This window comes from Arachis ipaensis, chromosome B9 (genome assembly GCF_059453495.1).
Source record: "Arachis ipaensis isolate K30076 ecotype BB chromosome B9, ASM5945349v1, whole genome shotgun sequence".
NCBI lineage: Eukaryota > Viridiplantae > Streptophyta > Magnoliopsida > Fabales > Fabaceae > Arachis > Arachis ipaensis.
Window position 1 is genome coordinate 153,131,351 of NC_142444.1, and position 15,810 is coordinate 153,147,160.

A 15,810-nucleotide genomic window follows, 5' to 3' on the forward strand; every position below is an offset into this window, starting at 1 on the left:
GGCCCGAACGGCCAATAAGTACCATTAAAACGAAAATAAAGTGTTCCAAAATCAAAATACACGGCCCTTGGCCATCCGAAAATATCCAAAAGCACAGTTCAAAGAAAAAATCCAAAGAGATAAAAGTAAAAGCTACTCAAGGTCAACGATCTGGCCATCGCGAACAGTCTTGAAGGCCCCCATCACGGACATATCCACACCAGGAGCCAGCACTGAAGCTTGATCCCTCATCGTTTCCTCGGTAGCCGCAATTGCATCCTTCGCATCAGCTAGTAACTCCGTCTTCTCCCTCTTCAAGGCAGCAACCTCGGCCTTTAGAGCCTCCGACTCGGCGAGAAGCATGGCAGCCTGAGAACCCACATCGGAAGCCCGCTGCCGCTCCTCTGCCAACTGAGAGAGAAGCGAAGTTTCAACCTCGGCAAGTCGGAGAATCTCTGACCCGGCCTCCTCAGAAGACTTCACAGCCCTCTCCCTCGCAGCTTCGGCAGCCTCAAGTTCCCCCTTCAACTTGGCTACCTCAGCATGAGAATGACGAAGCTTCTTGTCCAGCAAACCGACCTGAGCCATCACAGGCTCAGCCTTCCGAACAACAAACGGCAGACCGGAGGAGAGCACGATACACCGACTTGGCCTGGAACGAAACATCGCAGCCATCAAAAAACGGCTCCGTTCCAGGCATCAAGTGTTGATCAATAAACCCCGGGGCATCGAAGCGTCGATCCATCACGCTGGGCACAAGACCCTCATCCTCAAAAGTCTCACTGCTCGGGTCCTCAGGCCTCTTTCTCTTCCGAGAAGCCTCAGCAGCCGTCACCACGACGACTTCAGTAGAGTTCGCAGGGCCAGGGGAAACTTGAGCATCGGCCCGCGCACCCGAGGAAATCACCTCCTGAGAAACCGGCTGAGACTCCACGGCAGGATTAGAAATAGGAGTAGCCGAGGACGACGACCCCTCCTCCTGGGCCATCGCCGCCTTCAGACGCGCCAAGGATGTCAAGCCACCAGCCATCTCAACTGCAAAGGAAACAAGAAACAAAAATCCAAGTTACGAAAACGGGAAACAAAACATAAAAACAAGTAAAGAACGGACACACACCAACATACGACTGGCAAGCAACCGGATCACCCATCACGTCCCGAGGATTAAGAGGACGCTCCCCAAATAACTGCCACAGGACAAGAGCGATATCCCGCTCCTCCGAGGACAAGAACTCTTTCGAAACCCGAGTAAACACGGACGGACCAGCCTTAAAGTTCCAGTAAGTGGGGAACCGACGTTCACCCTCCAGCGTCAACCAAAAAGGGTGATGCCCCCTCGCGGGACGAACTTTAAAGTAACCACTCTTAAAACCATGGAAGGAGTCTTCATACAAACCGAAAACCCGACGGTGGGGCTGAGCTCGGAAAGATACATACCCCTTCTTATGCTTCCCCTCCTTAGTCGGAAGAGTACACAAGAAAAGGAAAAGAAAAATATTTACTGAGGCAGGTAGCTCTAAATAATCACAAACAAGTTCAAAAGACCGTATTGCCGCCCAGCTGTTCGGATGTAGCTGGGATGGCGCCACGGAGCACCGATTCAACAACTGCTGAACAAACGGAGAAAAGGGAAGCCGAACACCAAGCCGGGTGAACATCGCCTCATACACCCACATCCAATCCAGCACTGTCGGGGAGTCGAGATTAGTATAGCAAACCCTCTCGTCAACCCCAGGGAGGGCAAGCTCGTAGTGGCGTTCGGCATCGCCACCCCCACAAACAGCCCCTTCATCACGGAGCCGTTGGAGGTCCGCCTCCGTCATCTGCGACGGTGTCCCCCAAACATCAGTGGTAACCCAAGAAAAAAGGTCAGGGACACCCCCCGTCGGGGCCACCGGAGCCCTCACACCCTCCGTCCATCGGCGAGCCATACCTAAAATATCGACGAGCACCACCGTCAGCCAAACCTCACGACAGAAAACGACGGCGGGTATAAAACCAAAAACAAACACCGCCACCGCACACCACCAATCATACGGTGGCACTCGCCCCAGCCCTTTTCTAAAAACCCAACAGAACTATCTAACCACCATACAAACGCCACAAAACTACTCTAAAATTACACTTAGCAAAAACAAAAAACTGCAAAAAACAAAGCAGAAGAAGCAAAAAAGAAACGAGAGAAATGCTAACCTGATAAATCAAAGGAAGAAAATTCGAAGGAAAGAAGCCACAGAAGAAGACCAACCGAAACCACAGAAAGCGAAAATGGAGAATGGGAAATGCTCTGGTTAGAAAAAGAGGCAATAGAGAAGTAAAAGCAGAACGAGGGAACTGAAGGAGGAAAACCAAAACGGTTTTTGAAAAAAGTAAAACGACGAAAATACCCTTTGAAAGCAAAACAAACGCAAGGGCAAAGAAGAAAAAGCACAAGCCTGCAATAAATACCCCCTCGAAAAAGGTAACGCCTCGAAGAACGCAACAGACGCGACTAATACGAAAGAGTCACGTCAGACCTAAACGGTCAGACGAATCTTCCACGATACGAAGACCGAGGCACCGACCTCATCTCAAAGAAATCAGACGGGCACCCGAGGAAAAATCGAGCCCATAACAAACGTCTCCCAGCGACAGACCGACCTCGCTCGCTCTCCCGCTGCGGGGGCAACTGTTACGGATCCGACCCACGGATCCCGCATACCCGGTTACCCGGGGACAACCCGCTTCGACCCGAAGGCCCAAAAACCGGCCCTTCTAAGCCTCTAACCAACTTTCGAACCCAAATATCTCTCTTATCTTAGCCAAATAAGATAAGATAAGATATTCACCATCGCCTATAAATAAGAGGACCCAGGTCCCTCCAGGTATTCATTCATTCATTCTTCATATCTCATACCTCTTAGATCCATTCTGACTTGAGCGTCGGAGTGTCTTTGTAGGTACCACCCTCCATCGCTCCAGTCAAGCAATCCGGTTCCAGCCTTGCCCGCGGATCCCCGATCCATCCTTCAAACCATACGAGAGACATCTCGTACATATTTCATATAAAGTTGATAGTTGAAAACAGTTAAATGACTTGACTGATTTGACTAAATTTTTATTTAAATAATTCTTAATTATCAATTTCACGTAAATTAATTGTACTTGAGTTTCACCTTATTTAAAACTGATCTATTTATTTATTTTTCAAACCAAACTGAAATTCATCTGAACGGGCTAATTCAAGTGAGTTAATTGGAAATTGATTATCTAACTGATTTGATTTAAACAATAAACTTGATTCTAAAAACTTATCAAAGAGTCGATAAAATCATTAAAAATTCAGTAAATTAACTGCACAAGTCTAATTTTTTATTGAAAATTAATTAAAAGTTAATTTGTTTAAGAAAAGTAATACATATATTATAAAAAATAATATTATTTTATTTAATGGGAGAATTTTGTGTGGACAAGGGGCACCAAAATTTTTGTAAAAATATTAGTAATTCTATTTTAAAGAAAATAAAATTAGTTTGTTTGATTAAATTGATATACTTTCAATTTATGTATATGAGTTTTATGTCTATCTTTATTATTCTTTTAAATATTTTATCCTATCCTATTTGACATAACAAATAGCATATTTTTAAATTAACAACAAGTGACATATTTTTAAATCAACGTTAGAAATTAAATATCATTATAGTATTAACACTAAATTATATTTAGCTTCTCATATAATTTCATGCATTATTTTATTTTTAGAATAATAAAAATTATAATATAACTAGTAATAATATCAGTTATTAATAAAAAATTATTATTTTATTTTTAAATCAACTTTACAAATTTAATGTCATTATAACACTGTTTACGTTAATAAATTTTGATATTTTTACTTTATTAGAAATTTAAGATTTTGTGTTGTTGTATTATATTATTTAATTTGTAATAAAAATAATAATAAAAATAATTAATCTTAAAACTTTTGAGAGATAAATATTATCAAAAGTAAAATTAATTTTTTAAAATATTAAAAAATAATTTATAAGTTATAATTGATTTTATATAATTTAAATAAAAAATTAATTTTTTAAAAATAAAAATCAGTTTTTAGATAAAAAATTAATTTTCTAAATAAAAATAGATTTTTACATGCAAAAACTAATTTTTTTCATGTAAAATTGATTTTCTTTAAATTAATTTTTTATTTAAAATCAAATTGGCTTATTAATCTAAACAAAATTTTTTATTAATCAAAATCAGAATTATTTTTTGTTAATTTTAACCATATATAATCCTACGTATTAATAATAAATTTAAAAATAAAATAATTATATTTATAAATTTTATTTTAATATAAATATTATTATATAATTTTTTATTAAAATTTCTGTCCTCCAAAAATTTTTTTAAGTTCAGCCACTGATTTTATTATTTCTATTATTTTTAATTGAATCGGATTAAATTTCAATTAAAATTTTAAATCTTTAAACCTCAAATTTTAGACTGATGTGATTTCACATCCTTGCATTTTTGGCCCTCTTACATGGTTGTTGGCAAATTTCTCAATAATTTGATTTCATTGAAATGGCTAATTAATGATATACAACATGGAAAATACAAATATACTAAAAATAATATTTGCATTTCGTGAAATGACCATCATTGCATTAATAATCAATTAATTGGAATGGGGTCGATGAGCGACAACTTGATTCTGTTTTCTGCTGTGTCATCAGGCCTTCCAAGTCCATCACCATATTGATAGGTGCAATGCGAAACCCGAGCCATGTTGATGGCTATTTCTTTGAAGGCATTCGGGTACGCAGACTCCAACACTACGTCTCTGTTCATCTTCTTCCACTCTTGGTCGATCAATTTTCCAAGGCTCTCCCGTGCTTCCTCCTCCGTTGTCCCATTCTCAGTCATGTACGACGTGATTGAGTTTGTCGTTTCACCTCTTTCGAGCTCCGCCTATGTTATTATCCAAAAAATCAGTTACTGAATCATCAATTATTCAAATAAAATATATATTAAAAAAATTCAATTAATTTTACGTAAAATTGATTTATTAAATAATTTAATAAATTTAATTATTATTTCACGTTCTTAATTATCAATTTTACTGCGTTCAAATTTTTACATATGTTCTTTTGGACTAATTTAACCATGGTTAATTGTTACTTACCGCGGAGGTAGCGAGATCGTTGCAAAGCCTGAAAATGGCGCAAGAGGAGCGAACGATGCCATGGTAGTTGGTTATGGAGTCAATAGCCTGGCTTGTGATGTCTTGGGTGACAGAAAAGTAGCAAGGAGCAAGCAATGCCCCGCCGGATGAAGAAACGGATGCATTCCTTATGTAGGCATCGAAAGGTGGAATGATCTTGTTGTTGGACCACTTTGCTTCTTGCAAGAATGCTTTGCACAAGTCACTCCATGATTTTGCTAGATGTGGAAGGCTATTATCGCCTTTTTCTCTAAGGGTGCTGTAAGCTGTGTCATTCACGCTGTTGTATAGGGCTAAGTAGCACAACTTCATGTAGTCCGGAAGTGTTTCTACCGCATTCACATCCCACCTGTCAACGGCGTCGGTGAAGAGTTGCAGCTCGTCGAGAGTACCATAGACATCGTAGACATCGTCGATGATGGTGACGAGGCCGAACATTTTCGTGACGGCTTTGCGGCACTCGGTGAGTTGAGGGTGAGGGGCCATTCCAAGTGCCCAGAAGTAAACCTCCATGAGCCTGTCACGAACGAAATCCAGCTTGCTTGTCAGCCCAATCTCTCTCCACCACCTTGAAAGTTCTTGCAACTCTTTCTTCATCACCGATTGCACCATGTTGAAATCAAGCTTTGCCAGCTCCAGCAACGCGCCGTCGTGGGCTTCCTTCTGCTCGTACCTTTCGATGAACCACCGCGCCTCTAGCCTGTGCACTCTTCTGTGATAGGGAAGCTCCAATGCATGCCTCACTTTTTCTGCCACCACTTTGTTCTGAACTTGATTTGTTTGTAGCAAGTTCTTGAGATGTGTTGCTGAGAATGCTCTTGCCTCATCCAAAATGGTTTCACCCTCGAATCCAAGGTATGAAGCTTCGTATAGATTCAGCAACCCTAACACATCCCCACTAATCTCCTTCTTGAACTTTCCCTCCTCCTTAAAGCTCTCAAACACATCTGCACTTATATTAATTAATTATTACTTTTTAATTTTTAATTAAAGAAATAATTAGCTGTGTAAAATAAATAAATATGATGGAAAAAAAGGAGGTGTATACCAGGGGAGACGTGGAAGGCATGCTGTCTGAGGAAACGGAAGGAGAGAGCAGTGGCATGCAAGCCATATTTGTTTATAGTGTGATGATGTAACAATGGAACGATCCTGTTGTTAAGGGCACTCTTAATGTCGTCCTCAAATTTGTAGGTCAAACCCAAGCGCTCCACGTTGTCCATCAATTCCAGTAAGCTTAGGGGTTCAATCTCTACCTTCTTCATTAACCCACGCACCTCCTCTTCTAGCTTTCTTGCCCTCTCTTCCAATCTCTCTACCTGTGTATGTTTTAGAAACGGTAACGTTAGAAAGAGAAAGAAAAGATATTTTAAAAAACTTGTATCATATTTTTGTTCATAAAAAATAATTTTTTAAAAATATTTTAATATTTTTGTTTTTTTATATATAATTGTGTCCATCTTAAACTTTTTTATGGGTAAGTTTGTCTATTTACAATATAGACAAATGTGTGGTGGACCAAGTAACTAATATACGTGCGTAAGATGGGCAAAAAAGGAAATGCGTAAGATGGGCAAAAAAGGAAAGCATTAATTTTAATAATAATTAATAAATATTAAGTAAAATAAATTTTGATTGTTTTTTATTAATTTTTATTATTACTAAATTCTAAGACGGTAACTGTATGACAGAAATGCTAAAAATATTTAGTATATGAATAGAATTATTATTTAACAAATATAACAAATTATGGTATACAAATAATTAGTTGTGTATTACTATATGAACGAAAATAACAATGAATATTCTAACACATTACTTAAACACTAATATAATTTACCTGAAGGTCATTTTCGACCGACTGTAGAAATTCAAAGTTCCAAAGGTTGGGTTGGTAATTGGCAGAACGTCTAGTATTGTTTTCAGTGAATTGAGCATCCTGGGTGGTGCTAACAGCACAAGTAGCAGTGAGTGGCAAAGGCTTATTATTTGGATTGCCAAGAAAGGTGCTTCTTTGAGGAAAGTTCCTAATTAAGGGAAGCCTATAGCTAGCACTGGCACTAGCTGTTAGTGTGGCCGAAGAGAATTGTTGTGTTCCAGCCATGATCCTATTCTTATTATATGATAATTAAAATTGATTAATATGTTATGGCACAATAATAATAACGTGGTATGTTACAAATTAATTACTACTCGCTCTAACACCTCTTGCTAGCTGCCTAAAAATGTGATTCCGTTACTCCCTTTTTATACTGAAACTGAGGACTGAGGAGAACACGGAGCTATCATATTGTTGAGGCCAGGTGGGACAATATATCACCATAAGTTTACATGAATGAATATCCCTTATTTACTAGTCAAAATCCTAACCCACCTCATGATCACACTCTGTGCCGTGGCCACAGAGTTTTTAATGGCCATAGATCAAAATTAAAAATAAAATAAAATCCACCAAATTTTCGAAAATGTTTGGTAATCAAAGAAAATCAGCCAAAAACAGTCATAACTTGTCTTATTTAACATTTATTAATTGTTGTGATAATTAATTAATGCTAAATAAGACAAGTTCCGACTGTTTATTTTGTCTATCTAGCATTACCTTTTCTTTTCACAAATAGTCTTTTACCGGAGAAAAAAAAATTAAAATACTGGTTTGGGATTTTTCATTTTTCTTTTTTCGTCTTCATTTTAAGTATGCATTATAAACTTACCCTAATTGAGGAGATAGCATTATATAGCACAAGTATTTCTGTGGCTGAAAGTGAGAGTGGGTGAAGCTCAGTAGAGTTAGGCCAAATTCTAACATGACTTAGGTAATGTTTATTTGTAAAGTTTAAGTTATTCACTAAAACGCTCAAGAATTTGCTTAAGTGACGTGAATATAATCTATAATTTTATATAAATAAATTATAATTTATATATTAAAAAGAATATCAATTATATATATTGTTTATTTATTAATTATGATTTATATATGTCTTTTATAATAATTATATATAAAAATTATATGTGTGCGTTTGTAAAATTTTAAGTATATTAGTGTGATATATGTTATTATAAATTAAAAATATAAAATACATAATATAAATGAATGAGCTGTTCAAAGTCAATTAGTATAATTATGTAAGTTTAAGTTTGGCTAATTTAATATATGCGTTCAAATTTTAACTTTTACAAGCTCATGAACTTGGTTTATCTAATTGTTAACAAATGAAGTTTGAGTTAAATCAAAAGCTAGTTTGACTCACTTTTAACACTAAATCCAACCATCATCAACTAATTTGATAAATTAGGTTCGATTGATTTGTGTTTTCATTTTTTATTTTTATTTTTAATATTTTTTTCATAATTTTGTAAATAAAAAAAGAGAGAATAAAAAGGTAAAAACAGAAAATAAGATTTTATTTTTTTTATTTTTTTTCATAAAATCTATAAAATAGAAAACAGTAAAACTAAAATAAAAAAAAACGTAAACTAAACACATTCTTATAAATTTTCATCACCAGTTTAATATAGTATTAGGGTATTCTGATTTAATAGAAAATTATTTTTTAAAATTATTAATGAAGCATAAAAATTTAAATTATATATTATTGTAAACAAATAGAATTATTGATTAAAAAATTTAAATTATTTTTAAAAAAAAAATTATTAATGAAGATAAAAAAAAGTTAAATTATATATGATTGGAAAAAATAGAATTATTGAAAATACTAGATCCTAATATAGAATAACAAATTAAAATTACTTCGTAACTTTTTATAGCATGAAATAACTTAATTAGTCCTTTCATCAAATCTTTTATTTTAATCAAGGTTCTAAAAATTAAACCAGTAGAGTTGAGGGTTTAAAAATTTAACTGACATTCAATTGAAGACTGAAGTTGAACAAAATATAATAAAATGACATATTTATGTATAAAATATATAATATTTAAAAAATATATATTTTATTATTTTAAATTAATTATTGCTAAAAGATCAGACTGATTTGATCAATTAATCGATTTTTTTACCATTTTTTAATTTTTTAACTAGTTCTTTGCTGATTATTTTTTATCCTAAATTCAGTGACCGATTCTCAGTTAACTATACCAGATCCCGATTCTCAGTCAAATTCTTAGAACAATGATTTTAATTGAGAAGGAGGAGAGAAAGCCAACAAGATGCAATAAGAAATATATAATCCAAGAAAGGCATACTGTTGAAATAAAAAGAGAAGACAAATCTCTAATAGCAATTTTTAGGTTATCAAATCGCTCATTGCAGGAGAGCTAGGGTGAAATTACTATTCTCTTCTAATGAATTTTCTTTAGGATGATTTTAACATTAGTTAGATGCAATTTCCCAACTTGCATTGAACGGTAAACTCAAATAAAATTTACCAAAGTTATCTCTCCATGGAACCTCCACAACTAATTGAAGCATGTAGTCATATATAATATATATAATAACAAAATAATTATTAGTTACTTGAATGATGTTAGCTAAATCACACAATTACATATACCTACTAATAAAAAACTTGAATTATATTATTTTTTTTATATTACTTTTGCATGTCAATTTATAGAATATTCAAATAAAAACGAATATAATAATAGGATGGAGAATAATAATAATAGTTACACTATATATGTTAATTACTTTAAGTATTATTATTTTGTATATTAGTCCATGCTATAATACTTATAATTATAATAGTTACGGTGACTATTTACCGGTAGCAATACTTAAAAATAGTGCTAAAATTAAAGTAATATTATTTTATTTTTAATAACATTTTTTAATTAAAAAATAAAAATATTATTAAAATATAAAAAAATTAAACTTTAATTTTAATTACACTTTGAGACTATAAACTCCATCTTGTATATTTATTGAAGAACTAGATAGAAGAATTAAAATTGTCTTAGTAACCTGGCCTTTTGAAAATTTAGATATATCAAATTTTCAAAAAATAATTAATATATATGATAAATATAAGAACCACTATAAATAAGATTGCCTTACTTTTAACTCAGTACATATATATATTTTGATTGATGACTTAAGAGGTATATACTGTATAAATATCCCCGTCCTTTTCTTCTAAAGCCTAGAAAGTAGAAATGGTGGTCAAGAAAGAATAAGAGATGATGATGATGTTTTTATTATTATATATAAGCCAAACTACATAAACCTCAGGTTGATACAACAGAACAAAACCTATGCAATAATTCGAATAAAACAAAAACAAGAAAGTACTCGTAGAAATAAAAGGTCTGGACGCCATTAAGAAAATAAGATTGGCAAGATATAGAACACTCATCTGAAGACAACAAATCAAACACATCAAACTGAAGAAGGTTACTGTGCATTCAAGAACTTTCCTATGAGAATTAATAATGCATAGTGGCCGCATAAAACCATTAAGCATATTTTATGTGACTTTTATTTTTTACATGAAAAATGAAAACAACAACTACATGAATTTACTTCCAGAATTAAAATTGATATTTTTAAAAAAAAAAAAAAAAGAAAAACCGCACCATGCATTAAAAATTAAAGTAGCTTAAAAAGTGGTACGAGACAATAAGAAAATTACAACGACAAATCATCAAGATAAACTCATAATCTAATGAATAATTTAAAGAAAAAAGTGTAAATAAAAAATTTTCAACCAATTTTTTAAATTAATAATTAGAATTTAATTTTTATACAATATGAAGGATTACCATGTGTTCATAACACACAGCAAAAGAAAAGAAAGTAATCCTAAAGATCTATTTTGTGCTAAAATTTTATTTCAAATAATTTAATATATAGATCAGATCTAAATACCGAGACCAACCTTTAGTAAAAAATCACTTTCTCCTTCGATGGTACGAAGGCGCTATGCGTATCCACACCGAGACCAACCTTTGCTGTCAACTCCTTGACCAATGGACATCTGATCTAAATTGAGAAACCTCTTGCAACTCTTTGCACGCCATTAAATTCTTCTCCAAGAATCAGGCTCACATACATTTATGTGTGTAGAGGTAAAGGAATAAAATCCTTGTGTTTTATTCTCGTCTCTTTCACATTCCTCTACTCTTGGCATACATATATATAGTATGAGATTTGTTACTGATTTTAAATTTTATTCTCAATTATTCAAATTTAAATCATATCTTGTTATTTTAAACTTGAATCTTTCAAATTTATGAATCATATCATAACTCAATTTGAAACAGAATCAGTTAGGATCTCATCCAAATTTAGAAATAGAATAACTAATTATTCTCAAATCTCATATAATATTCTCAATTATCATACTATTATTATATTCTTGGTGCTAGCAAAAAATATAATAATATTCCATTTGAATTAATATAATTATTTATTTGATCAAATCAAATTAATAATTAAATAATTCTACAGCAAAGATTAGAACACTCGTTAGTGTGTGATCCCATAGGTTCAATACTAAGCGGGTAGTAAATTAGTCATACTAAATTTACTAATCAAGGTTGGCGTCTAGCAACACTCCTCAACGACCCGATAATATGAAGTAATATATTTTTTCTAAGAACCTTAGAAGAACAAAGTATAATTCCTTCCATCTTTCCAGCTCTTGATTAACCCTTAGAGTATGGTTTAATTGTCAAACTCTAACTTGTTACCATTATTATAATGAACTGTGAATGACCTAAGAAACTCATTTCTTCATTCATTCAATCCCCTTGGCCAAGGTTTTATTCATTTCAGTCATTATAATCATAGAGCTCAAACTCTTTACCGAGAGTTGACGGATTTTTTATTGACTAATCATTAATTCTACAAGTATTTAAATCATACCCAATATCCATTCAACTAGCACCCTAAGGTATTAGGTGTCCGGAATCAAAGTATAATAAATACATTGTTAATTACTATGACAGTCGCAGATCAAAGGAAACTCTATTACCATGTTCATCTTGAGAATATCCTATTGACAAATATACGGTAATTATAACCATTAGGAATTCTCAAAGCGAGTCAGTTCAATGGTCATATCTCTATATGCACCATCTATATACATAATTTAATAAATGAGATCTATTAATTTTCATCCAATGAAGACCATTATATATATATTGATCTTTCCGAATTATTAATGTCCTTTTCTAATAATCCTATGACCAAGAACAATTTAAATTAAATTATAAAAGATTTATCTCTCAATAGTATGATCACTATCATAATGATAAATCTCTAAATTTAATCAAGGACGTTATTATATTAACATTTTAATATAATAACAATAACAAATTATATGATATATGATTGATTGGATTGTGGTCATACTCCTTATTCCCAACACAATATCAGTGTAAAGTAACTTTACACGTATAGGATATATTTAATAATATAATATTATATCAATAAAAATAATTATTTTTTACATTGACTTCGTGAAGAATCATCTAAAAAAATGGATATGATTACATAACTATTTTACGTACTGTCAGTGCATCGAGATTAAATTCTTATTAATTAATCAATATTTTTTAGTTTTTAATTTTTTGTTTATATGCTATTTTATTGGTTGATTGTTAATTAAAAAGGTTAATTTTCTAATAAAATTGATTAAGAAGGAAAATAAAATTGTGTATAAAGGAGATCTTTTTAAATTTCAAAAAAAAAAAAAAAAGTTGATGTAACATTGTATCTCCCTAGTAAGAAAATTATTTAACGACGTGAGAAAATAAAATTCCTCTTTGTTTTGAGTGGCCTGTGGCAAAATAAGATTTCTTACCTTAGCCATAGCGCTCTAAACCTGAGATGAATAATCAACTCTTGCTTTTTTTTTGTCAAAACTCGAGAAACTTCTGCATAATATGTGAGACCACTCATGTTTGTGACCTCTAAGCTCTTGATGGCCAAGAAATTGATTTCCGTAATCAATTCAACACATCTCACAAGATATTTCAATTCCCATTTTGATTTGTTACCAAACGAATTTGGCGATTCATTTCCCATCATATATACATGATCTATCTCTATGAAAAAGTCGATTAAATTCTTAAGAGTAAAGTATTGTTTTTGTCCCAACGTTTGGGGTAAGTCCTATTTGTGTTTCTAACATTTAAATCGTCCTATTTGTATCCTTAACGTTTATAAAAGTGATTCAATATTATCCTGCCGTCAATTATACTAACAAATCAGATTATATTTTTCAATTATTCTCACTTGAATGTATTCATTTTCAATTAGGTCTCACTTAGATGTGTTCGAATTTAATATTATACCCACTATTTGTGTTTAGATTCAATTATGCCCCTAAAAAAGTGAATTATGTAAATGTTGTAGGAATTAGTTTCAACATTTGATGAGCTATTTTTCGGAGTAGATCATTGATTCTATCCCAGACATTTGTATTCTAACTTCAAGAAGAGATTTTTAAAACTCAAACTAAAGCGTTCATGATGTATAATTGACGGCAGGATAACATTGAATCACTTTTACAAACGTTAGGGATACAAATAGAACGATTTAAACGTTAGGGACACAAATAGAATTTACCCCAAACGCTGGGGACAAAAACGATACTTTACTCAATTCTTAAAGTGGTCCATTAAATTCGGTTTGTGCACTAATTTCACCCTTAATATTTTAATTACATTAATTTTATCAACTAAATTAACCTTCGAGCGACATTCTAGTCCTTCAGCCGCTTATTTCCAGCGTAAGTCACTGCCTCGTAGACCACACTTGCACACCTCCAAACCCACCTCTCCGACTCCGAATTTCCCACTATCCCTAGACCTCCTCCGCTCTCTCACCCAAACGCTCCACCACGCACTCTCCCTCAGTCCCTCGCCTAACATTACCACTCCCCCAACCCCTCATGACAAGCTTAAGACACAGTGACCTCCACTTCCTCCTCGAAACCCTCAGGCCTCAACTGCCACTTCCACGACTCTACCATCCTCTCCGACACCCATATCGACAACGCCGTTGCCTTCTCCACCAACCCCCCGCGACTCTCCACTAGTCCTGGAAGTGAAATTGGCTCCGCAAAATGGTTGTAGAGGAAGAATTGCAAAAGCTAATAGAGACGACAATGTTTAATTTTTTTTCAAGATGAAAAATAAAAAAGAATAGAATTGGTGTATTCAAATCCACCATTAATAAACAACAAGAACATTATTTATTTATTTTTTTGAAAATAAAAAACAAGAGAACAAAATTGGTACAACCATAAGATCTACCATTGAAAAAGAATAACAAGTAGAATGTACTTTTGGGTAAGAGTGAAGAACTGTCGTAGTGGAAGCAAAAGAAGTAGAATCGAACAGATACAGAATGGATGCTGAAGTCGAAACAAAAGCGAGCAAAAGTTGCAGATGCAAAAGGTGTAGATCCAAAGCCGAAAGAGGGTGCGGTAGTAGTGGTGAACAAGCAGAGAACACTGTCATCCTCGAATTCCAACAGACAAATGGCGCATTCAAGGGCATACTTCTCCTTGTGGAGATCCTTGACGAAGGAATAAGGGAAGGTGGGAAATTCGTCAAGGAGGGAAGTGGTGGTGGATTAGGGATGATGGTTGTGGTGATGGTTCAGGGGATTAGGAATGAGAAGGGATGTACGAGGATGATGATGATGATGATGACGTGAGAGTCAGTGATGATGTCACGTGGTATTAGTTGTGCCATATTAGTAGTCCGGTTATTGACTCACGTCGAAAATAGGCTGAAGGACTAGTATGTCGCCTGAAAGCCAATCTGAGAGATCAAATTAGTGCAATTGAAATCTTAGGAGTCAAATTGATATACGAGTTGGACAACCACGCACTTTAGGAATTTAGTCATAAAAGTCATATTGACATTCGAGACTTGTTAAAAAATTTCTACTAATTTATAATAATTAGAAAGAGATTCAGTCGAATCAAAGCGAATAAAAATGGACAAATATCAACGCATTTCAGAAAAAATAAAAATACAACACTTTAAAATTTAATTTATTGTTAAAGATAGAGTATTCAGAACCATTTTTTACTTCATTTGGAAGACAATGCAAGTTCAAGTTGCTAAAAAAAAAAAGAGCAATTGATCCTATTTATTACAAAAACTTAATTAAAAGTCTAAAATACTTAACTGCAATCAAACTATTAATTGTGTTTGGATCGGAGTTGGATTATTAAATAGGTTTAGGGAGAAAGTTTATTTTAATTATTTGTAATTAGTAAAAAAGATTTTGATATATCAAACATACCGTAAATGATAAAATTTGTTATGAAAATATTAATAAAGTAAATTTTATCAATTACACTGATAATAATTGGATTGAAATTATAAAAATAAAAAATATTTCAAAATTTACATTTTATTTTGATTTTAGTGTAATTTGTTGAATATTGAAAAAACAATCAATAGTCATTCTTTTTATTGTCGAATATATACCAACAACAAATTATGTGACGCAACAAATTGTGCGACGCAATAAGCAATATGCTCAAAAAGAATTATTCAAGAATTGAACAAGAAATAAAATACTCTTACAATAATATTTTATAATAATAAATTAACTATTGTACTTTGTAAAAATCTAATATTTTATAAAAGATCGAAGTATATTAATATTTCAGTTTCGTAAAATTAGGAAATTAGTAAATCA

The 15,810-nt window shown here is 33.1% G+C and overlaps 1 protein-coding gene across 2 annotated transcripts in view; it reads right to left on the minus strand.

Moving 5' to 3' along the window:
* The window catches only part of LOC107619403 (isoprene synthase, chloroplastic), a 97,392-nt gene extending 89,852 nt beyond the window's left edge, over positions 1 to 7,540 (minus strand). Inside the window, exons 1-4 of one of the 2 annotated variants that reach the window (XM_016321683.3) lie at positions 7,029 to 7,540; positions 6,237 to 6,507; positions 5,150 to 6,135; positions 4,512 to 4,935 (exon numbers count right to left, since the gene is read on the minus strand). In XM_016321683.3, the coding sequence (XP_016177169.1) occupies positions 4,639 to 4,935; positions 5,150 to 6,135; positions 6,237 to 6,507; positions 7,029 to 7,292 (1,818 nt within the window). In that variant the 5' untranslated portion in view covers positions 7,293 to 7,540 and the 3' untranslated portion in view covers positions 4,512 to 4,638. Of the gene's footprint in view, positions 1 to 4,511; positions 4,936 to 5,104; positions 6,136 to 6,236; positions 6,508 to 7,028 lie in introns of those variants that run through there. The other variant, XM_088500047.1, reaches the window with a different exon arrangement.
* Positions 7,541 to 15,810: the final 8,270 nt, after the last annotated feature.